The sequence below is a fragment of the Meleagris gallopavo genome, chromosome 5, assembly GCF_905368555.1.
Source record: "Meleagris gallopavo chromosome 5, MGAL_WU_HG_1.1, whole genome shotgun sequence".
NCBI classification, from domain to species: Eukaryota; Metazoa; Chordata; class Aves; order Galliformes; family Phasianidae; genus Meleagris; species Meleagris gallopavo.
In genome coordinates, this window is record NC_139408.1 from 56586098 (window position 1) to 56609571 (window position 23474).

The window sequence follows — 23474 nt, forward strand, 5'->3', positions numbered from 1 at the left end:
GCACATCTCTGCTGTATCCAGGCATGTGCAGCTTTCCTGTAAGCAGTCCTGGCAAATTATGGGCCATTTGCATGCAGGAAAAATCCTCTGTACAACAGCAGTCATGAACAAGTCCACACACAGCGGAAGCAAAAAAAGGAGGAAAATACAAATAGTGCAATGGCTTGCATATGTGATCTGGCATCAGCTACTAAACATTCCTCTCTTGGCTACCTGTTACTGCTGATCCTAGTGATACAACCACGGCAGATCCATCTGACACTGGGAAGCAATGGAGAGTTGTGTGAGGTGGATTAAGTTATCTCCAGACGTGGTTTTGGACACTAATGTCTGAATTCCTTCTACAAAGGACCAGTCTAAAAGAGCAGCTGGAGCCATGTTTGCCACAGCTGAAAGAAAAACGTGGCTGTGGGGATGTGCACCCAGGGCAGCCCCTCACCTTAATAGGTAATTATGCTGTTAATGCCCCTTCAGACCTAGATGAGTCTGTTTTAATGCCATGGCTAAATCGCTAGCTGAGATTTGGCAGCACTGAGTGATGGACGCAACGCAGTGCAGCTCAGGTGCTTCAGTCCCACTCCGAGTTCCAGAAGTCAGAAATCAGACACAGCACTGATTAAATTGTTTGGAATTATTGCACAGCCATCTTAGTAGCCAATTAGCACAAGATAATTTCTGTGCACATGAAAGAAGTCTCACAAATGGAAATTGTGCTCATAAAGCAGAAATACATTACAAAATCATTTGATTTTGCTCCACAAAAGTGCAAAGTGGGAAATGAAAGCGACAGAACGTGGAGAGATGGTTTTAAAACTAAAGGAAGGGAGATGAAGTTAGACATCGAGAGAATCATGGAATCATAGAACGGCCTGGGTTGAAAAGGACCACACTGATCATCCAGTTCCAACCCCCTGCTATGTGCAAGTCACCAACCAGCAGCCCAGGCTGCCCAGAGCCACATCCAGCCTGGCCTTGAATGCCTCCAGGGATGGGGCATCCACAGCCTCCTTGGGCAACTTGTTGCAGTGCCTCACCACTCTCTGGGTGAAACAGCCAACCCTCCAGCATGGATGCTCAGATACGGGTTCTGTTCAGCAAAACCCACGGCTCATGCCTGGGAACAAAGGAAAGCCTGTGCCTGATGCTAGATGCACTGTGCTCAAGTATCAGGGCTCCAAAAGAAGGTGGTTTATGCTCCAGTGTTGTACCCCAGGTGGTGGGCTGGAGTACATTGCTGAGATCAGAGCTCCAACCCTTCTATGATGCTGTGGGAATGGTTCGAGTCAGAAGGGACCCTTAAATACCCTCTGATCCCACTCCCTGCAATGCACAGGGACACCCACAACTCCACCAGTGCTCAGAGCCCATTCCCTGACCTTGGCTATCTGCAGGGATGGGGCATCACCACCTCTCTGGACAACCTGTGTCACTCTGAGCCCTTCCTGTTTCCACAGTGTAAAACTGCTTAGGCTTTGAAGCTGTTTAATCATTTTTGGCAATGTTTTGAGCACCAGCACTGCTCATTTAGCCAACTCTGCTGTGTAAGAAATGCATACATAATTTTATAATTTTATACATATTTTTAAAATAATTCTTCATTTCTGATAGTGAAAGATAGCCTGAAGTTTAGGAAGAGATAAAAAGACTTTTATTTGGACAGAAAATAGCCCCATTAGCAACGCTTGCCCTTGCAACTTGTCTGAATGGAGAGAAGCTCAGGTTTGTGGGTGTTTTATCAATACTTTCTCAGTGCCAACAAAGTTGTGCTCTATGGTGATAATCTCTTACATCAGTTGATCACAATCTGTCAGAGGTATGGAGTGCTTTACATGGCAGTTTTCTTAGACTGGGGGAAGAAACTTATCCTGTATCTTTACCATCACTTCTTTTTTCTGGTGATGAGAAGGAGGAAAGCTCAGCTTGGGTCTTTTGAACAGCTTTGTTTCCTTTTTGGCCCAGTTCTGTAATGAGACTGTCCAGGACTCACCAGGACACCACTGAAAGGACACCAACAGGAGCCAAAGCACAGGAAAAGATGCAACAAGGAAATAGGTTCATGTAAGAGAGATGCACATAATTATAAAGATTAAGTGAATATCTCATTGCTGATTATAACTTTAATGGAAAATGGAAAACAAGTTTTGATTGGCATCAAACAAAAATTGATAATTCCCTAGCTTTTGCTCTTAAACAAAAGCTAGGATGAGGGTGGTTTTATTTTCTCCTTTGTATAGGAGTGCTTAACCTCTGTCTATCACTGGTTTGCTTCCTGCAGCAGGAGTCACATCCATGGCCACGTCACCCCTACAGGGAAGCAGTCAGCTTGCTGACAGCCCTGAATCTATCTGGTCTCTATTTTATTCAGCTGCTTTTTACCCTTTGGCACAATTCAGGCTGAATTAACAGGTTGAGCCACTCCAGGAAATGCGTTCCTGTGCCCGGAGCACACGTGTATTCTTACTGCTCTCAAAACTGATTGAAGGAAAAAGTATAATCATGTGTTAAAAGATACAAAGGGACCTAATTTCTGGAGACACATGAACTATTTAGATGAGTGCAGACACGGATCCTGCAGTTGGGGAAAAAAAGTCTCAGTATTTTCCTGCACTAAAGAAGCCCTTGGATGTTTGATTAGATTTACTTCCATGTTACCGGGTTGAACTTCTTTTGACTTCATCTTTGAAGGCTCCCATTTCTTCCTCATTCCATTACAAAGACCTTCTGGCCCCTACACAAGGTGCTCATCTATGTGCCAAGCGCAGAACAGCCTGTGCGTATCTCCAGCCAGCGTTATCTCCTATGTGTCCCACTGTACCAGCAGCACGCTCCTGGTGCTCCCACTGAAGTCAATGGGCTCTGCTGACAACCAGGAAAATGAGACAGCTGTCTTGCTGGCATTGAAATGTTACGAAAAGGAAAAAAAGTAAAAAGGAAAAAAAAGCGATGTTCTCTACTTTTGCGTGGCTTAAAAGCAATTTTCAGAAACAGACATCACCACGATAGCATCTTTGTTCGGGCTGTAAATCAGCAGTGAGGAGATGAAAATTCAGTCCAAGGCTTTCAATAACACCATCGAAGAGAAGAAGATAAAGAGCAAAGGGAATCAGACCTCAGCCTCAGCCCTGCACTCCGGCAGATTTCTAAAGGATAACCATCAGAAAATTGCCCATTAAAGCAAAGTATCTGAGTGCCTCCTGACAGACGGGAACACATTGCTGAGAGACCCAGGGCCAAACTACCAGAAGTATCTGTGTGGTTCGGGAAATGTCACAGCTAATCTCAAGGCAGATGAAGTGTCTAAAAGCACTAAGTAGGATGGTGCCCCATGTTCCTCAGCCAGGAGGAATCCAACCTGAGCATGCTGGGGAACAGGAGCCCAAGGAGAGCTTTGTTTTCAGAGATGCCCCCAGGCAACATGTGCAAGCTCCAAGATGGTTTGCACTTTAATGATATGAAATTTAGGTTAGATATTAGGGGAAGTTTTTCACCCAGAGGGTGGTGAGGCACTGGAACAGGTTGCCCAAGGAGGCTGTGGATGCCCCATCCCTGCAGGCATTCAAGGCCAGGCTGGATGTGGCTCTGGGCACATCCCAGGTTGTGCGACCTGCACATAGCAGGGGGTTGGAACTGGATCAGCATTGTGCTCCTTTGCAACCCAGGCCATTCTAGGATTCTAGAATGCTGTGATTCTACGAAATTGTCTTCTTCAAATTAATATCTGCAAAGTGATAATGAATTAGTAAAGTAATTCGTCTAACAGACGAATAGGACAAAACTTCCAGGTAGGGAGCAGATGGAGCACAGAACGGCAAGGGAGTACAGGAAGAATAGGACCATCCCCAGACCTGACAGCCTAAGTGGGCTACTGTAAAAGAGATTTCTGAGTGTGCTGCTGATGCATTCATCTGGACACCTCTGAGCCCACATGACTTGTTTTCCCTGCTCTAGAGCCAGGCTGGGCTGCATGATGGGCAGTGAGGTGGGGGCTGAGGCTGAGTTCCCTCCTGTCCTTCCCACTCTGTGTCTCTCAAGAGCTGCACTCAGTGTAAGCTGGAAGAGGCTATGAAGTGCAGAACAAATGCTCTGAGGGTGAGAAAAGGCTGAAGTGCAGCTGCTGATGCTGGCTGGAGAGCACTGCGCTGTCTCCACAAGGATGCCTGTGCTGCAGCAGGGAGAGGGCACGACAAAAAAGCAAACTTAGAAACAAAGAAACAAACAAAAAGATGGAAATAAACAAACACAAATAACAACACGAATGGGAGGATCATTAGATTAAAAATTAATGGCAGCTTGCTAACAGGCATTCACACACTGCTGCAGGGCTCCTGTGTTCCCATGTGGGGATTTCCTCAAGCAGAGGGGATGCAGAGGACTGATGCAAGAAGGCATTAGGGAAATACTGCCAGATTAGAGCAGCAGAGAGCATAAACAGGGGAGATTCAGATTTAAAAAAACAACAAACCCTCAGGCTCTCTGCTGCTGAGTCTGTATGACAAATTCGGAATTCACCAAACTGGATTGGTTTCCTTCAGACTGCAGTCACACCAGGGTTACATGCTGCCAAAAGTAACAGCGCTGAATGGGCTGGAGGAGCGGTGTCCCATGTTAAAGAAAAGATAAATATTTCAAAGAACAAAGCAAATGTAATCCCTCAATTCTCACTAAGGGAAATGACTATAAGAGAATGGGAAGGGTACCTACCAAGGTGAATATTTGTTGTTCTAACATAAGAACACGTCTCTATTTCCAGCACAGTGCCTTTCCCAAGCTTCCTAGAGACCATCAGCTATCCCACTAACATGCCTGTGAGCATCACTTATCATCCTACCATCATTTTTTAAAATTAAAGGAACACCACCAATGGAAAGCACACTTTTTATCCAAGTAGCTGTTAGTGTTGCTAACATGAAAAAATACTGGGCAGTGTTAGATTAGAAAAAGAAAATGGAAGAATGTTCTTCCAGTTTTCATTTGTCATTTGTGGGGAACACGGCCCCATCACAGGACTCAGCCTTGAAAGGCTCACTGTGAGCATCAGGGGGCTCTCCAGAGAAAGAAGGAGAGTGTCACATCCAATTATCACTCCCCATGTGCATGTTCTGGAGGTGAAGGGGTTGGTTTGGCAAAGGCAGACGCATGGTGGGGTGGAATGGCAGCATGGTGGTGCTGATGGGGAGCAATGGGCCCCATGCATTTGCTTCAGTTCTGTCCACGTTTTTGTTTACAAGTGAGGATAAAAAGGATGGCACATGCCTCAAGTGGAGCAAAAGCTTACTTTTTGATATTTCTGCAGCTGGTATTGCAGGTGAGACAGGCTGGTCTCCTAAAACATTGGAATTTATACGAAAATATGGGAAGCTACAAACAACAGCCACTGCTGTCCCTTAGCTCAGTGCAAAGGCTCTTCTGAACAAGTAAGGATGAATGAAGCCGTAAAACTTACATAGTAGAGCACTGCTTAATGCAGCTAATGGGGCCAAGGAAAATAACCCAACATCCTGCAATTTCCAGTGCCTGCCATCTATGGATGATGTTTGTGGTACAATGTTTGCAAAAGGTTGAAGGCAATGCTACTATCAACTCAGCTTGATGCTGCACAGAGCAGTGGGGTCACATGCTGGCAGCCAACAGTTCTTCCCTATGGTTGAACTATGGTCAACCCGATGGTGGTGACTATGGATTGACATCAGGCTCAATCCAGAAGCACTGAGACTCTGTCAGAAGACTGTGTAAGTGAATATTTAATGACTGGCTCATTAATTAATGTGACATTTTAAGGAGAAAAGAAACAAACAAACAATTATCACCAAAACGACGGTGCAAAACAAGTATCTGAAACTCTCCTCCTAAACATGAGTCTGGTGGGGCTTCCCTGTGCAGTCAAAAATCAGTTGATAAAAGTATCACCAGCAGTGTGCTGTCACTGCTGCCCAGCATTATGATTATTAGATTGAATAGCATCACACCACCCATACACAGCACCAGCAATCCCAACCTACGGACAACAGACAGATCTCATGCTGTGACCTGAGCGCAGTGTCACGCCTGATGCAATGATGCCTTTCTGGCCCTTTCAAACACACCAAGTTGCAGCTCAACAGCTGCAAGAATTCAGCGCGGACGTAACAACACATTGTTCCCTTAGATGTGAGTCTTTGGACAACAGCTTTTGTACACAGTTCAGCCTGAGGCAGGCAGCAGCGTGACCAAGACTTCAGAGATCTGCTCTGAAACTGATCAAATGGGTGGAAAGAGTGCATAACCTTTAAATCATGGAATCATATCATAGAATAAATCCCCAAACGTGCCTCTTCCCACATTCCTCTCCCCACAGACACGGCTCCTGCGCCCGCAGTGTGCACTCAGCATGCACTGCCTCTGCCCTGCACCCAGTCCCTCCTCCACACACATGAAGCCCTATGAATAGACACTGCCATTCATGACATTTTCTGCATCTGAGCCTTTTTTTTTTTCTTTTCTTTTCAGTTTGCTTCCACTCTTGGCAGGGTTTTAATCACCACTGTCTGAAATGTTCTTTTTGTCTCTCTTTGGGCATTATGTGCACCATCAACCACTGAATAAAATACATAGATTGTGAAGCTGGGAGCAGTGTGAACTCATCCTTGCTTTCCCACAATTTTGCTTGTACGTTCTCATTTATTTTTAAGACAGTAGCAGGTTAAATCTGCCTCAGGTTGGCCCGTCTGATATAAATCAACCCTCTTTTCCATGTGTGATTTATTTCACTCGCACCTTCTCAAATTTGGCACAGAACCCAAGTGCAATAAAAACGGGTTTTGCGAATTCTAGGGCCAGCATAAATCTTTTCACGCAGGCGTTTTCAGTTCTGTACTGAAAAGCCTTCTCTTAGCATACCAATGCCTCCCTGCAGCCCTTGCAACATAAGCATTGTAGCATTCTGCTCTGACATGAAACCCTGGAAATAAAACCAACTGAAAATGGGCTATGACAACTCCCATGGTCGCAACCCAAAGCCAGGCTCCTGCCATGGGTTATTTATTTGTTGATTTTTTTTCAGTGTGTGTGTGAATCAAGGAAGTGAGCTATTTTTTTTTCCTGTAATCACAGTTTCCTTTTTACCATTTCATCATTTTTCTCCTACACTCGCTCCAGTGCTTCTACACTTCCCAGTGCTTTAATTTCATCTGTCCTCATGGGACTTGGGAGCAGAATACATTTGCTGCTGTTTTCTAGGAGCAGTTTCAACTCCACGTGTCAGCAAATAAATTTACTAAATATGAGCATGTGGGTTTTAACCTTAAAGGACTCGGGAAAACATGGAAGTCATAACCTGAAGGGTTACTCTCAGTAGCTTTAATGCAGCCATACAGCATAAATTCGCATAATGGTATGGACTAAAAATGAGCAAGGCACACAGAGGGATGCGAGACAGAGTGCATCATAAAACCATTTTAGTACTAATTTTCAGTTATGTGCCTTGCTTTGGCATGGTAATAAATCACAGAAAGCCACTCAGATTGCCCCAGTTTTGGCAAAATAAGTGCCTCAGAATAAGTTTCTACAGTTTTGGGTCCAAAGAGTGATGAAGAGTAAATTGATCTGCATTTACGCATTTGAGCAAAAAGGCTTTTTCTCTGGTTTTCTTCAGAGTCACCTTCTGGATAAAACTCCAAAGAATTGGTGAAGTCAGCAGCTGTGAAAGCAGCTCTGTGCAGACTCTGAATGATGATTCAGCCAAAAGCTTCATTACATTTAGGAAATGGTAGAGCCATCAGTCACTGGGAACTCGCTGCATTCCCACCATGGTTGTGCTGCGTGCTGCTGGCCCCAGTGAAATCCCTGCCAACACAATGCCAACCAACTACCTCTAAGGGAGAAAAAAGCATCCATCAGGCTCGTAAGTATTTTATTCCAATAAAACCAATATGGTTTTAAAAAAAATACTGGGGAGCTGAATCAAAAAATGATGGATGCATACAGAGGTTCTAGGACATGAGCAGAGCAAGTCCCAGAGAGCATTTGGAGGGCCAGGGAGCTGAACAGCTCTGTGGGACATTGGTTAAACCCACGCTCTCTCTGCTGCTAGCAGCAAAACTGATAATAACATCCACCTTCCTACACAAGGACAAGGCTAGGAGCTGTGCTGTAGCTGGAACCAGGTCAATAAACATGAATAAAATCCTAACTGAGATGGATATCAGTTCTTCTAGGAGAGCTCTACGTTGCATGTTCTGAAGTCACTGTTTACTGGTTTCTTCTCCTACTGCTCCTTCCAAGAAGCTAACAGGAAGGATTTTAAGCTGCAACGAGACTACTGCTCTGGCCCCCTTAGGGAGTTCAGGGTTGTCCATTTTGACCACCAGAGAGGGCACTGGCAATGAATAAGGAGTCAACTCAGACTTTAGGAAGAGATGGGTCACTTCACGGAGATGCTTCATTTCCTCCTGAGATGTTAGGCAAAGTCTAAACAAGCACAGAGGGATGGGGAACCTAATGGTGATGTGACAGGACCTCAGCCTGGGCACAGTGTCTGCAGCACACAGGGGTGCTTGCAGGATCAGGCAGCTGAGTTAGCAATTCATAGCAGATAACATCATACAGAAGAAGAACCAAGACTTGTATCTCTAAAATCCCTATTAAACATTTAGATCCAATAGGGGATGCTGAAGATAACTGACATATAAAGTATGCCTAAATCCAGGGCATGGGAAAATCATGGCAGGGGTTGCACATCTGCCCTGAGTCTGTGATCTTGTCTATTAGGTGACCTTAATACCTTTTGCCTCTTGAGAAAAGGAACACATTTCCACTACACTCTGTACATAAGCTGCTTGCAATTGCTCGAGACAGCAGTCTCCCTGTCCTGGTTTCTGAGCTTGCTGAGTGTACCGACAGAGAAAAGGAAATTCAAGCCTTATTGCAAACTTCAAAAGGAAGAAATTTGCTACCTAATGGCTTTCTCCATGACTCTTTCAAAAGCATACAGACAGCTATCTGTGGGGAAGGACATCTGCATTTTGCATGTAAAAAACTTTATCCTTAAGCCACTGAAAGAAGCTGAATCTCCTGTTTTGTCACCAGCCTCCCCACAACCCAAACCTTTACGCTTTAAGCCATAAACCTGCTTCGAAAGACATATCTTGGCCAACACTCCAGATGAGGCAGCAGTAGCATCACCCATTGACACCAAAAACTTCAGCATCCATCACATCCCCGTGCACCGAGATGCCGCCAGGCCTACCTGTGACGAGGAAGCTGCAGCGGCCGGCTCCTGCTTCATTGATGATGTTGCAGTTGTAGACACCATAGCTGTCACGGGAGAGGCTGCTGACGGTGTACTCGGTGGAGTCCTGCAGGTCAAACTGGCCTGTGCGCAGCAGCTTGCTGCCCAGCCGCCACTCGTAGGTCAGCACCCGCGTCGGGTAGGCCCGCAGCACCCGGCAGCTCATGGTGATGCTCCGGCCTTGGCCCTGCCGGATCTCCAGGAAGGTCGGCTCCACGGCAGGGGGGTCTGCAGGGGAGAAAGCAGGGGCTGTGTCATAGAATGGCTCATCCAATTCCAACCTCCTGCTGTGTGCAGGTCGCCAACCAGCAGCCCAGGCTGCCCAGAGCCACATCCAGCCTGGCCTTGAATGCCTACAGGGATGGGGCATCCACAGCCTCCTTGGGCAACCTGTTCCACTGCCTCACCACCCTCTGGCTGAAAAACTTCCTCCAAGTCAATGCATTCTGCTTATTGGTGTTTTCTATAGAATACCTAAAGAGAAACCAAACCCAGCCTCCAGGCTCAGTTGCTTCCTTTGGGACAGAGACATGCAGCCCAGGAGGCTCAGCCTTCTGCCTTACAGAGGAGCCCCAAACTCCAAGTCATGGGACCTTCTGCAAGAGGAAGATGCAGAAAAGAAGGGAAAAGCCTTCACATGGTGGAGACAAAGACACAAGGTAACAACGTTGGTGTGGGGTCCCAGGCAGCAGTTCTGTGCTCAGTGACATACCCAACCTTGCCACTGGGTCCATGGAGAAGCTCAGTACCCCAGTAGCTGCCCATAGGCTCCAGCAGAGCCATATAATCATATTATCTATCTACTCAGGCAGTAGGTTTGGTATTGCAGTAAGCATAGAATGGGTCAACTTCTCATGACTTGAATTAAACTACACTTTAAATAATTCATATTTTCAGACTTCAGATTCCAGCAAAATACACAAATATGGACAACATGCAGTGTATGCAAAAGCCTAATTTCACTCTCATTTACCTTTTGATAACTTAATCACTGCAGAAGAGCAATCTGCATAGACTGACATTGGCACAACTATTTAGAAATGTAACACACACAAGAATTGTGCTCGTGTTTGCAACTGGATGCCAAACACTGACAAGACATTCAATCTCTTTAAAAAACACAGCCCACTTTCAGCTCTTTAGAAACAAGAAACCCTGAAAGCTTCCCATGCCAGTAAAGTACATGGAATCTTTGCATCCATGTTAAAAGGACTGAGAGGCATAACATCTAAAATTCCCCATGAGAATGGTCTGCACATAGTCCATGCTGTGCTCCCTCCAGAAAGAGCTCTCTTATGGTTATCTCTCCAAGAGCATCATGTCCTCAGGTTTTTTGTTGATTGGTATCTCCACCAGAGATACCAATAACCTTCAGCCTCTTGATATTTAATTCCCTGCATAATGGAAGCTGTAAACAGATTCTCTCAGCTCATGTAATTGAGAAACCACATTCGTACGTGTACTGCTGCTCATCGACTCTTGCTTACAGAAGACATCCAGATAAATACAGAAATTAAGCTGAACTTTGGAGACTGCCATTTCAGATAGAATTGCTTATAGGTCGTGGCCTCCCACTACCGTGTTTGTAGCTCATCACAGCAATCATCACTGATCTTGTGACATCATCTAAAGCTGCATATGGAATGAATGTGGGGGGACTACCAAGATTTGGGAGCACAGAGAGGCAGAAGTGGTGACATCAGCCAGCAGACAGGGCCTGATGGCGTGTGGTGAAGAAGGGGCAGATTAACCTCTCTGATGGCAATAACCCTGATTGAGACTCCACAGACCAATGAAGATAGTGATGTAGAAACCACCAACTCACAATCTCATCAACGCCAGCCTGACCTGATTCTTCTTCTTTGTACATAAAATATCATGTGGCTTTGTGTAATATTCAGGACAGAAGCTTACCTGGTACATGGGCTGCATTACAGATACAGACAGCAGCATACAGAAGACCACAAACTGCAAACCTTCAGTACTGCAAGCCCTCTTATCATTGAGAATATCCCCCAATTTTGTGTCATCAGAAAATTTCATCGGAGAGTGACTATTCTTTGTGTCCAGGTACAGAATGAAGAATACGAAAGAAGATCCGTTTGTCAGAAATGCCATTACTCCCTCTCTCCAGCCTGATACCTGCCATTTCAGCACGACCCAACAGTATCTCCATCTGTCCTCACTATACAATTCCTGCACCTTATCCAGCTTCACTAATAGTTTCCCACAGAAGTAGCTTTGCAGGGAATTGTTGGCTTAAAGATAAGAGCTATTTTAGAAGCAGAAGATGTGACAGTCCTCAATTTCCTTGTAAGGGAGAGCTATTCGGCTACTCAAGCCTCATCTGCCTTTCACAGCTTTACTTGTACTTTCCTCTAACTGACCTGCCTTACAATTTTTCCAGGTATCTTCTAACTCTTGATACATTACAGATCTCAGAGAGATTGCTATTCAAATTTGCTAATACTTACAATTGCCCAGTCATTTATCCTCATGGAGAATTCTGCTCTCCAAGTTTTCTTCCCAATTAGCGCTAATGATACTGATTTCAAAATTCATCATCTCTTCAGACCTATTAACTTTATACTCATAGCCAACACCATAATATTCTCATCAAAATAGGTACAAGTTTCATCAACTTCAAGCCAGACACAAACTAGGCTACAAAAAAACATGTAGCATAAAGGTGGTGGAAGAATCCTAGAATGGCCTGGGTTGCAAAGGAGCACAATGCTCATCCACTCCCAACCCCCTGCTATGTGCAGGTCACCAACCAGCAGCCCAGGCTGCCCAGAGCCACATCCAGCCTGGCCTTGAATGCCTGCAGGGATGGGGCATCCACAGCCTCCTTGGGCAACCTGTTCCAGTGCCTCACCACCCTCTGGGTGAAAAACTTCCTCCTCATATCCAACCCAAACCTCCCTTGTCTCACTTTAAAACCATTCCCCTTGTCCTATCACCATCCACCCTCACAAAGAGCTGTTCCCCCTCCTGTTTATCCGCTCCCTTCAAGTACTGGAAGGCCACAATGAGGTCTCCCCGGAGCCTTCTCTCCTCCAAATTCCTCTCTTTCCATTCCTTGGTCACAGTGTCTGACCAAAGACCTCCTCCTTCCTCAGCATCCCCAGCTGAGCCTGGTGGGACCAGGGAGAAGCTCACAGAAGGCACTGGAAACTTGAAGGCAGGATCTGTGTGCGTGTGATGTGTGAAATACATTTTAATGGATGATTTTGCTATCATTTTCTCCTTTTGCTTTGGGAACTTCTTTCATGTTTAAACATTCGAGATTTGCCCACAGCTCTTCATAAGGCCATCTCCTTTTGCTTCTTATGCCACTGGATGCACCTTATTCAATGAACAATTATTCTGTTCACCTGTCCGCGGCAGCTCTGCTCTAATGACTTTCATCATATTGGCATTCAGCTCTCTCCCTCTCTTTCTCCTGGTTTATTTACTCATAAGATACTTTACCCTTATAAAAAGCTTTTAAATAAAGTTTCCCCTGCCTTTAAGGTCAAAACAGTCTTTAAAATCCAGACTCTCCATCTATTCCAGAACAGATGACACCCAGTGACAGAAAAAGAAAATTAACTTTGTTTATTCATTTCAAAGGTACATTTTTACAGGTAATAACTTTAATGGAAAAGGAAAGGAATGGTAAAAACTACAATATATGACAGTAACCTGTGCTAACAGTTTATATTTATGGTTTTTCTGGTTTTATAAGATGGTGACTTTGCAGCTAGCAAAGGTGGGAGTGTCCTGGGCATCGCCCAACAATAAGATGCTCAGAAGGAAACTTATTCTGTCACTGTTTGGAGTTTGTGTGTTGTTCAATTCATTTGCATTAGCTCTTCCCCAAGGCTTCAGCATTTTGATTTAATTTGCTTTGCTGTACTTATCCCTATCTTTCATAATTCCAGTATTAGTTTGTGAAAAATATACAGAAAAGCTGCATGGGGAGCACACTTCATTCTCTCAAACAATTATCTTTGGGAAGCAAACAGTCTGAAGTTAAAACGGGCTTTATATTAAAGTTTAATGAATTTTTTAGCCTAAATACTTTCAAGTCTTAAGGATTACAAAATGGAAATCGAAAGGCTCCCCAGCTATCAAGAGATGTGGCAGCAACGATGCTGGTTTGCCTTTAACTGGACAGCTGCCCTTCACAGTGTGGATCGTACTGCGGTGTATACAGCAAGATTTGTCCAGGAGAAAACACACCATTCTGCTTCTCGTGTACCAGATAAATACCACCCAGCACGTGCTCATAGAGTCACAAGAGCTGGAAGGGACCTCTGAAGGCCATCTAGCCCAACTCCCCTGCAATGAGCGGGGACATCATGGTGATGAAGATGAAGAGTTCAGCTCAGACTCCACCTGGCCCATGTCCTTCATTGCCAGGCAGCCCGGCCAGGGCAGAGACTGAAATGCCTGCAGAGCTGAGACAATTTAAGGAAGTGCCATTTCCAATTTCTGATTGAAACATATTGTCATCTACTTCACTTCCTGAGGGATGTGCGACACAAAATGAGAATCACTGTGGCCTAGAAAGGCAGCCCTTTTCCTTCCTTTTTCTCTTAAGTTATTGACAGCATTTGCATCCTGCCCAGTAAGGACAGCTGAACTAAGCAGTCAATTTCTTTTTATTTATTTCCATTTTGTCTCTATCTCTGCTTGTCTTTTGACATATTATTCCCAGGCTCTGGAGATTACTCTCAGGAAAAGTCTGTGGCATTTTTTTGACTTCCAACAGAGGCAGTATTCCATCTTCCAGGCCATGTCAGCAAGTATTTTATGGATTAAGTAGATGCTACACATTGTGCTGTTGGCAATGGGGCTTTACTGCTTTTATATAAAAAAAAAAAAGATTCACTAATACATGCATGTAAATATATCAGCACAAGACACATGGAAGTCTGCTAACTGAAACCTGCTTATATAGACAAAGAGAGCTGGTACATCACAGATAATGGCTAGCCAGATGTTTGCAAGGCTTCTACCTTTCTCCTATAGCATTTGTTCTGAAGCTAAGCACAGAGGAAGTCTGCACACTCACATCAGATTTACAGCTCTGCAGACCTCCAGGGCAGAGCTGTGCTCCTGCAGGCTCTGCAGGCTGGAAGGCACTGGGAACTCATCTGATGCTCTGTTTTGTTAAGTGTGTAAGTTGGAATCACACCTAATCAAAAAAGGGATGCTTTCCAAAGAAAGCCTGCGCAGGAGAACAGAGCCACGTGGAGTAAATTGGTAATACCAAACATGTAATGGGAAACCCATCGTTCACACAGGAAGAAGTTTTTAATGAAGTTCAATCTAACGGAGACTCAAGAAGGAGATTCTGGAGGCATTGTGGGTATATCTCTGCAGACAGCTCAGGGTTCATTAATGCTCCAAACGAACGGCAACGCTAGGAGCCAACAGAAAGAAAGAGCCCCAGCACAGCACTGGAGCTTTAGGACAAGTAGCAAGAACTATTCCTTCAAACACTGCACCTGAGCCCTGCAGCCCTTTGGGCAACCCGCTGCCATGCTCAGCACTGGGCAGAGGCACGAGTGGAGTCAGCATAGGAGCAGAGCCAGCAGGGCCGAGCCACAGCCTCCAGCACACGGCTGGATGCAGAGACATGCTGAGGAAAGATCGCTCTATTCATCTGCACTGCAGGGCTCATTATGATGCTGGCACAGCCTTACACAATTTCCACCCCCCCCACAGTCGTTATTCCCACATCTCTCCATCCTCCAGCTGTTCTTTATGGGAGCCTCTAGCTGTTCCGAGGATTATTTTCATATGCAATTGAAAGCTAAAATGAAATGGTGCTTTAAGCTTTCCAGGTCCCAACTTGGTTTTATTTAACACGGTGGAAAACAAAACAATACCAAAAAATAAATTCAACTCAGTCTCATGACAACCACAAAGAAGCAGTCGGTCTTGGTGGCAAGGGCAGGAGAGCAAACCTGCTCCAGCAGAGCTCCCTTCTAAGAGATTTGTGTATGTACTCAGCTGGGACCACAAAGCTGCTCTTGACAGCTCTGCTAAAACTGTCCCCTGAACTCCTTGATGGCAGGAATGCGAGAAGAATGGCTGGGAGGCAGCTCTTCCTGCAGGGCTTTTCCCAATGGAGAAGCCACCAAGCCCCCCAGTGGAGAAGCCACTAAGCCCCCCAGTGGAGAAACCACCAAACCCCCAATGGAGAAGCCACTAAGCCCCCCAGTGGAGAAACCACCAAATCCCCCAGTGGAGAAGCCACTAAGCCCCCCAGTGGAGAAACCACCAAATCCCCCAATGGAGAAGTCACTAAGCCCCCCAGTGGAGAAACCACCAAATCCCCCAGTGGAGAAGCCACTAAGCCCCCAGTGGAGAAGCCACCAAGCCCCCAGTGGAGAAGCTACCAAACTTTCTGGTTTAACAGGAAGCAGGGGAAGAAGCAGCACCACCACCTGCCCACCAGCTCTGTTAGGAGCCTTGCAGCACTATCTTTGTCACGGGTCCTGCAAAGCCCACACAAGCCATTGTCCTTTCCAGCCTTCAGACATCTCGGTCTTTCCTTGGTAGCATGCAAAAATGCTCTCAGATGTGAGAATGGTGGAAGCACTCTGCAAGACTAGACAGGTAAATTATTCAGCCTTTACAGCTTGTAAGTGATTTACAGCTGTTGTTATCCCTTTAAACAGGCAGGGCATCATTTCCATGAAAATGCCTCCAACAACTTCCAGAAGCAGCTGAATAATGGAACATCTCGAACCCAGTGTGTAACTTTTATAAGCTAAACCAACGCTGTATTTTTCTGGGTAGATACAAATCAAATATGAACCCAGTTGGAAAAAAAAAAAAAAGATAATATCTATAAACAACAAATAGCCTTACAGTTTAAAGCAAACCAGTGCGGAGCAGAATTGAGATTATTTGCCCTAATATTCCCTTTGTTTCCACACAGGCCTGCAGGAAGCAAGTGCACATATACCCAGATAAATGAAGAAATGAAGTGTGGGCTGTATTTTGTAAAGATGAGATCCTAAAAATGCTGACAAGATGGATGAAAAATGAAAACACTTCATTGATGCAATGGAAAACTTCTTACGGCGCGGGACTGACAGATCGCAGTCTGCCCATTAATCAGGCAGAACGCTGGGATGAATTTGATCAGAATTAATATATTTCTGGAATATTTCCTACAGTCAACACTGTGGTTTTACTTAGCTACGGAGTTTGATGTGGATGTGATGGAGTGAAACCTGATGGCACAGACACTGAGAAGGGCAGGCTGGATGGTCAGAGAGCTTTAGGGCACGCAGGTACACAATGGTTGCAATCCCAGTGAAAAAGGCAATTGTAGTTTTCTAGCCAAAGCTAGGAGATGGATATTGCAATCTCAGGTAATGGATTTCTTCCAGTGAAATGAACCTGTTATGTCTGGAAATGTAAACAAAAAATAATCATTTGCACTTCTACATGTAAATGGAAGCAGAACTGCAAAACCTGGAGCTGTGCATTCACCAACCAGCTCTGTGCACAGGCACTGACCCATGGCATGCTGAGGGAAGCACCATTTGCACAGAAATTTGCTTTCCAGACGTGGCACCATCTAAGTTTTCCAAGCCATGTGGCCTATGGGACAAGCTCTGAGACTGCTGCCAAGGGGCAGAGGCAACCCTGCTTTGGGAACAGAGTGCAGGACTGCACCCAGCACAGCCCCTGGTGTGTGCTGGCACCGAGAATGGTGTTCAGCAAAGCCCAGTTGGAAATGCACTGCACTCACCATCAGCAGCTGCCACAACCCAAACTTCCAGACTAAACAAAGAGGACTCCTCTGCCCCAGCAAGACGAGGTATTTTTACCTTGGGACTGCTGCAGTCATGCAGAACAGTGCTAATGAGGTGTCCTTCTGAATCACATTTCTGATAATCAGCGCTAATTAGGACAGGCAGCACCTTTCCTACACCAGCAAACCTCCAGAAAAAAAAAACCACCTCCCTTGTATCTTTTATCATTTTTTTACAATTTACCACTGGCATCTGAAAAAAAAAAAACAAACCCAAATCCTAACCTACTAGCATTTAAGAATCCACACCTATTGCAGTTGCTGTATTAAAATAGGTCCCTAGAAGACATTCCTTCCATAGGAAACACCTCCAGCTTCTGAATGCCAGCTAAGGATCTGCCCAGGTCTCTTGCTGAACTTCTGTCTCTGCCTCAGAAACCTGTTTGAAGTTGCTTTCAGAAATCCTTTCCTTGCTGTCAGACTATCCTAAAATATGAATATTTATTTGAAAGCAAAACGGACAAGAAAAAGGAACAACCACTGTCTGTGGCAGAATGACTTCAGCATTATTATTCCCATGCTCACTGAACCAAGGATTCGGACCAATGACCGTTAACAGTCCCTCAAAAGATTCTATTCTATGATTCTCTGCTTACTTTACCAGAACATCTGAATAAGGACACGGTCAGTGGGCATGGAGGGGGTGGGCTGAAGGCTGTCCTGGGTGATCATACAGGTCTTTTCCAGCCCTAAAAACTCTATGATTCTATCTGTAATAACAGAAAATAGGTACGTTTTAAAATAAGAAAGCCATCAACATTCAAACTTGGAAAAAAGTTAACAAATACATAAGGAAACAAAACAAGGAGCTGAAATGCTGCACACACGGAGCCAATGCCCAGGTTCCTCTCCCACTGCCAACAATCTGGGGCAGGATGAGTAAGCTGCACCTGTTTATTTCAGGTTATACTGCTACATTTATCAGCCCTACCCATGGACAAACCCAATGGTCAGACCAATCAAACCTGCTGGGGAAACTCTTGAACTGCCCTCCTTCTGAAGAAATGAGCTGGTGCATGTATCACCAGCCTCCTTTTTCTGTGGTAAGATGGCTGTTACACAGCAGTTTCATTTGGCAGTGGTCAACAAAAACACACATCTGAATGGAAAATTGACTTTCCTTAAAGAAAGCTAGAGCTCATCAGTTTTTAAATCAGTTTTTAGCTGATTTTGGTTGAAAAACAACACCAATTTTGTTTAGAAAAAAGCACTGAGTGCTTGAACATTTGTGTGGAAGCTCTAACAACAGATCCTCACAGCAAAATATCTGCAATTTTTCTGCTCCAGGACACCTGACAGCAGACAGCAGATGATGCACACCAAGCTGGCATTCGGTGACTGCTGCAGAGGTGATGGGAGGCACAAAACACATGTAGGCACTGTTCTGTACTCCTTTCAGCATACTAAATCTGGTGAGAAGGTGCACTGATACCACAGTGTCACAAGAATCCTGTCTGATATGCTATGGGATGTAACAGGGTAAAATCAGCAAGGAAATGGACTGCTCAGATTGCCCATGCTTGGTTTGTCTTTCAGCCAGAGGTGTGGAGGATGCGTCTCGTGGGGGATGCAGAGCACAGCTGAGCTTTGGGTTTTGGTGAGCCACGACTCCCTCGAGGCATCAGGGAACCTAAAGCAAACGCCAAGGAGATGCTGGATGGAAAGGAATTGTGTTAATGGCACTTCTCCACAGGGCTAGCAAAGCTTGGTAAATGTGGGAACAGCACTTATTACAGTGCTCTAGAGAGCCAGGAGGCTGAAACCCCACTCTGTGCCTGGGGATAGGAACAGCCAGGGTAGAAAACCAAGCAGAGGGCTGAGGTCTTCCACTGGCTTGTAACAGAGGTAGGAGTCAAAGCCATATGTTACCATTCAGCACCATTCTCATAGTATCACAGAATGGCTTTGGGTGTGAAGGGACTACAAAGATAGATGGATTTGGCACAGTTTGGTGTAGACTTTATTTATTTATTTATTTATTTATTTTGCACTAGATGCAGCAGTGCATGTTAGTGAATGGCTTGCATGATTTACATCTTTGGAAGCCCTCATCACTCACAGGAATCTGATAAATCTGGTTTTGCAGTTCAGATTGCATCTGCTGCTTGCAGACAGCTGCTGGGATTGTCCTGGTTGATGCCTCTGTCCTGGTTTGGCTCCTTGACAGCACAATACATTTTCAGAGCAAGCAGCAAGTATTGCATGGCAGCTCTACAAGATCCAATATTTGTGCTAAAACACGTGGAACTTTTGCAAGTGAAAAATATTCAAATGAGTAAACAAACAAGAAATAACTCAGGAGTTAAGCTGCAACATTAATCTGCCCACATATCTGCACATCATTTTTTTTTTGCTTTAATTGACTAGCTTTAGCGAGAACGGGAATGTTGAATAATGATGAGTTTCTTTAAAAAGCCCAGGAGCTGCTATAATACACAACCTTTCAACAGAATCGACTCTGCCGATGATCTTTTATGGGCTATGCTGCTATTCCTTATATCTTAGGAAATAAAAATGGTAATATGTCTGAAAAAATAAATCTTGAAGAATACTACGGCAACCTTTTTCACTGTATGAGGCTACACGAAGGAGGCACCTAGCAAGAGTCCCACACCCTCACTAAAAGGCACAGGCCCCACAATTTCCTTGGCAGCTTCTCTACTCGCCTCTTCTATGTGCACGTAAGGTAGCTTACAGAAGGTCACAGAATCACAGAATGGCCTGGGTTGCAAAGGAGCACGATGCTCATCCAGTTCCAACCCCCTGCTGTGTGCAGGTCACCAACCAGCAGCCCAGGCTGCCCAGAGCCACATCCAGCCTGGCCTTGAATGCCTGCAGGGACGGGGCATCCACAGCCTCCTTGGGCAACCTGTTCCAGTGCATCACCACCTTGTGGCTGAAAAACTTCCTCCTAATATCCAATCCAAACCTCCCCTGTCTCACTTTAAAACCATTCTCCTTCTCCTATCACCATCCACCCCTGTAAAAGTCATACCCCCCTCCTGGATGTACACTCCCTTCAAGTACTGGAAGGGATGAGATGGAGACCAACCCAAGACCAGACCAGAAAGGAACCCGATCAGAACAGCTCCGTGGCATTTCAGTGTGGTCTTGTCACATCTCATTCTACCAGACCAACCCTACCTAAACTGTCGTTGATAAAATCCCCTTCCCTGCTGCTAAAACTATATTATTTCCCTGCTCAAATCTCTTCATGGTCTCCTGGATATGTAATCAGCGAACACAAACTCCTCAGCTGGGGAGAAACTTGAGATTCTATGTGACTTTACAGAAAATGGAAACATAACTACCTGATTAAACACTGGAACCGTTATTATTTCAGCACCAGCCTCAGAGCCTCTCTTCATCTCCTGCGCTATTTGCTTATTTTGTGTTTATTTTCAGTCCAACTCCCTCCCTGCCCTTGCATCAGCCTTACAGCAGAGCAGTTCATGGTCCCTTTGTTGTAACAGAACTCCTGCCCATGAGCACACTTGTGCCCACTCTGCTCTCTGCCAGGAATGTCAATAACAGACAAAAAGTCATAGAATCAGAGAAAGGCCTGGGTTGCAAAGGAGCACAACGCTCATCCAGTTCCAATCCCCTGCTATGCGCAGGGTCAGCAACCAGCAGCCCAGGCTGCCCAGAGCCACATCCAGCCTGGCCTTGAATGCCTGCAGGGATGGGGCATCCACAAAGTCACTACCTGGTGGGTCATGCATGGACGTCACCACTTCATCTTCATACTACTAAATGGAGGGAGAGGAAGGAAATGTGATTATCTGCTACACATAATAAATTAATTAGTCACCAGAAATCACAGAATTATTAACATTAGAAAGGACCACTAAAATCATTAAGTCCTAATATCAATCCATCCACATGTGTGGCCAGTTACTATCACTGGGAAGAGGCCACATGTGAAAGACCACTGCATCCTATGGACTGATCAACAGGAGACAGGAAGGGGAGGATGCAGAGCTCCACAAGATGCACTGATAGGGCAAGACTACAGTGTGCCAAGACATGCTCTCCTCATTAGCAGAGCATTACAAGAAGCTTATGCTTTCCAAAAAGAAGATAACTCACTGCAACACCCACAGTGGAATCGTCAGTCTGCACTAAAGACAAAAAAACTGCTTTCAAATGCAACATCTGTTGGAGTTTCTGCTTGTGCACTCAGTTCTTGCTATTTCACTCAGCCACAGAACGAGTTCCTCTTGGTGCAGAAAACACTGCTTCATGATATAAGGAAGAGTAAAGTAAAAAATAAAAAGCCATGCTACTAGCAGAACAGATTGCCTTTGGTAGAGAAAGAAAAAACAGGTAGAGAAAAGCAAGAAATGTTCTCCAAAAACCCTTGGTATGGCAAAGCAGCAGTCCTGCTAAGCAACCCTTGGCCTGGCTGCCTACATACCCCGAGGAACTGAATATGGGGCAAAGAACAGCCAACTCCAGCTGATGCCAACAGCATGACTCTGTCTAAGATACCTGTAGTGGAGAGAAGCCTAGGGAAGCTTCTGTTGCAGAGAGATAATTGGACTTTGGGCTGATACAGAACATGGGTGCTATGCAAGGAAACAAATCCAGGCAAGGGACAGTGTAGCACTGGGTTATTTCTGTGCTATTTATGGTCAGACTGGATGATCCTGAAAGTCCTTTCCAACACTGGTGATTCTGTGATTAAATACCCCCAACTTGGAGCTTGGAGCAGGGAAGTAATGCTGGCTCTGGAACAGGCCATGGAGCAGGAAAAATGACTCCTGCACATTGGATAAGCCCCCAAAATACAAAGCTGCCTCTGAGAGGTACCTGAGTGATTCTGCATTCAGTTATCAGAAGGATGGCTGCAGCTCACTGGGGTTAGCACAGTGAGCAAAGCCTCCACATTTCAGTGCAACTCACCAGCCACAGATTCATTTGATGGCGCACAGTGGAATAGTTTTTAAAACAAAATTTGTCAAGTGAACTTTTATGCAGATGGTGATGAAGGTTTTTTTTTTTTTTTTTTTTCCAGCCTTAACAACCCATGAATATAAACTCTTCCCGTTGGAATTATCATCACATTTCAGAACTCACCCTCACAGGAGCTACATTTAAGCACTGATATTGCTCCGTTAAAGCCAGTAATGCTGCAGTGCTTCACACAGCTGAGGAAAAGCTCCACAAATATACCTCTGCTTTGTGTTTACTGGGAACACTATGCAGCTTTAATGCAAGATCTTAATGCATCTCAACAAGTGCCTTCTGGAAAGGGCCTCACGCTTGGCTCTTGGATAAAAGCAAAAGATTTGAAAGGTCAAGAAAGACAAATAAATAACTTTTCCTTGAAGTCACAAAGGTTAAGTTCTGGCATTGTCCTTCAAGCACCAGCATACAAACAAAAGTTTGGGACTAAAGCAGCAAATCCTTCACAACAAGCAGCATGTACTTTATAATGAAAACTTACAGAGCAATTTGCTGGTAACTTATGTCACATAGCAGCCAGAATCAACCCTTTCTGTTTAACATCCAACAAATTAGAATTGTCCAGGGCAGTAATTCTGCCTGCAAAGCGATCTCTTTTAATGTCAGACATCCATGGAGGCATTACAATCCAGTTCCCACAGAAACCCCACGGCAGCTGTAGGATTTTTATTTGTGCTCTGGCTAACAGATCCTCCTCAGTGAATGATACACAAGCTTTTATCATCGTGAAGATACAAGAATTAAAATGCAATACCTGCATGAAAATTAAACGAGGTATAAAAATAGCTGCGATGGGGTCTTTCTAATGACTTCTATGACAGATGTAGGCATGATTAATGACAATGCAATAATGCTTGAGCTGAAGTTAATCACTAACACATCACTTAATATTGACAAAGAGGAAATGAATGATACAGAGGCACCTACACCCAAGAACAGAGTGCATGTTAACTTCCTGGTGAGGCTCATGGGCAGAGGTGATACGCCATCCGTAAAGCTGGATCCAAGCCACCTGTGTGAGAGCTCAATGGGAGACCTTCTACAAGGCATGGTCCTGCCCATGTCTCAAAGGCAAAAAAAACATTAAGACTCCTTAAGTCTACAGAATAACTGGAGATGCTTAAATCCCATGGCTCACTCAACAGAAGTGGCAATTAGAAGAAGCTGCCATGCGTCTTCATGACTTCAGAATTGAACTCCAATTTTTTGGTGTCAAGCCTGTATCTCAGTTCTGGGTTGGAAGACACAGACTTTTCCAGAAGACACCTCAGCTCAATTTAAAGATTTCTGGCAGCGCACTTGTATTCATAACCATAATTCAGTTGCCCACGTGACTAAAAGAAAACCATTTCATTAGAAGATCATCTACCTGCTTTTGGAAATTAACTCAAAAAGCTACACCCACAGTGCATCCAA

General features: G+C 44.9%; 1 protein-coding gene across 3 annotated transcripts in view; it reads right to left on the bottom strand.

Annotated features, from left to right (window-relative positions):
• MDGA2 (MAM domain containing glycosylphosphatidylinositol anchor 2) overlaps nt 1-23474 on the bottom strand; it is a 315342-nt gene that overhangs the window by 60918 nt on the left and 230950 nt on the right. For all 3 annotated transcript variants that reach the window (XR_014883814.1, XR_014883813.1, XM_085225899.1), the window contains exon 9: nt 9224-9493. Coding sequence is in view for 1 of the 3 variants with exons in the window: in XM_085225899.1 (XP_085082025.1) it covers nt 9224-9493 (270 nt within the window). In the remaining 2 variants the exon portion in view is untranslated. The remainder of the gene's footprint in view (nt 1-9223; nt 9494-23474) is intronic.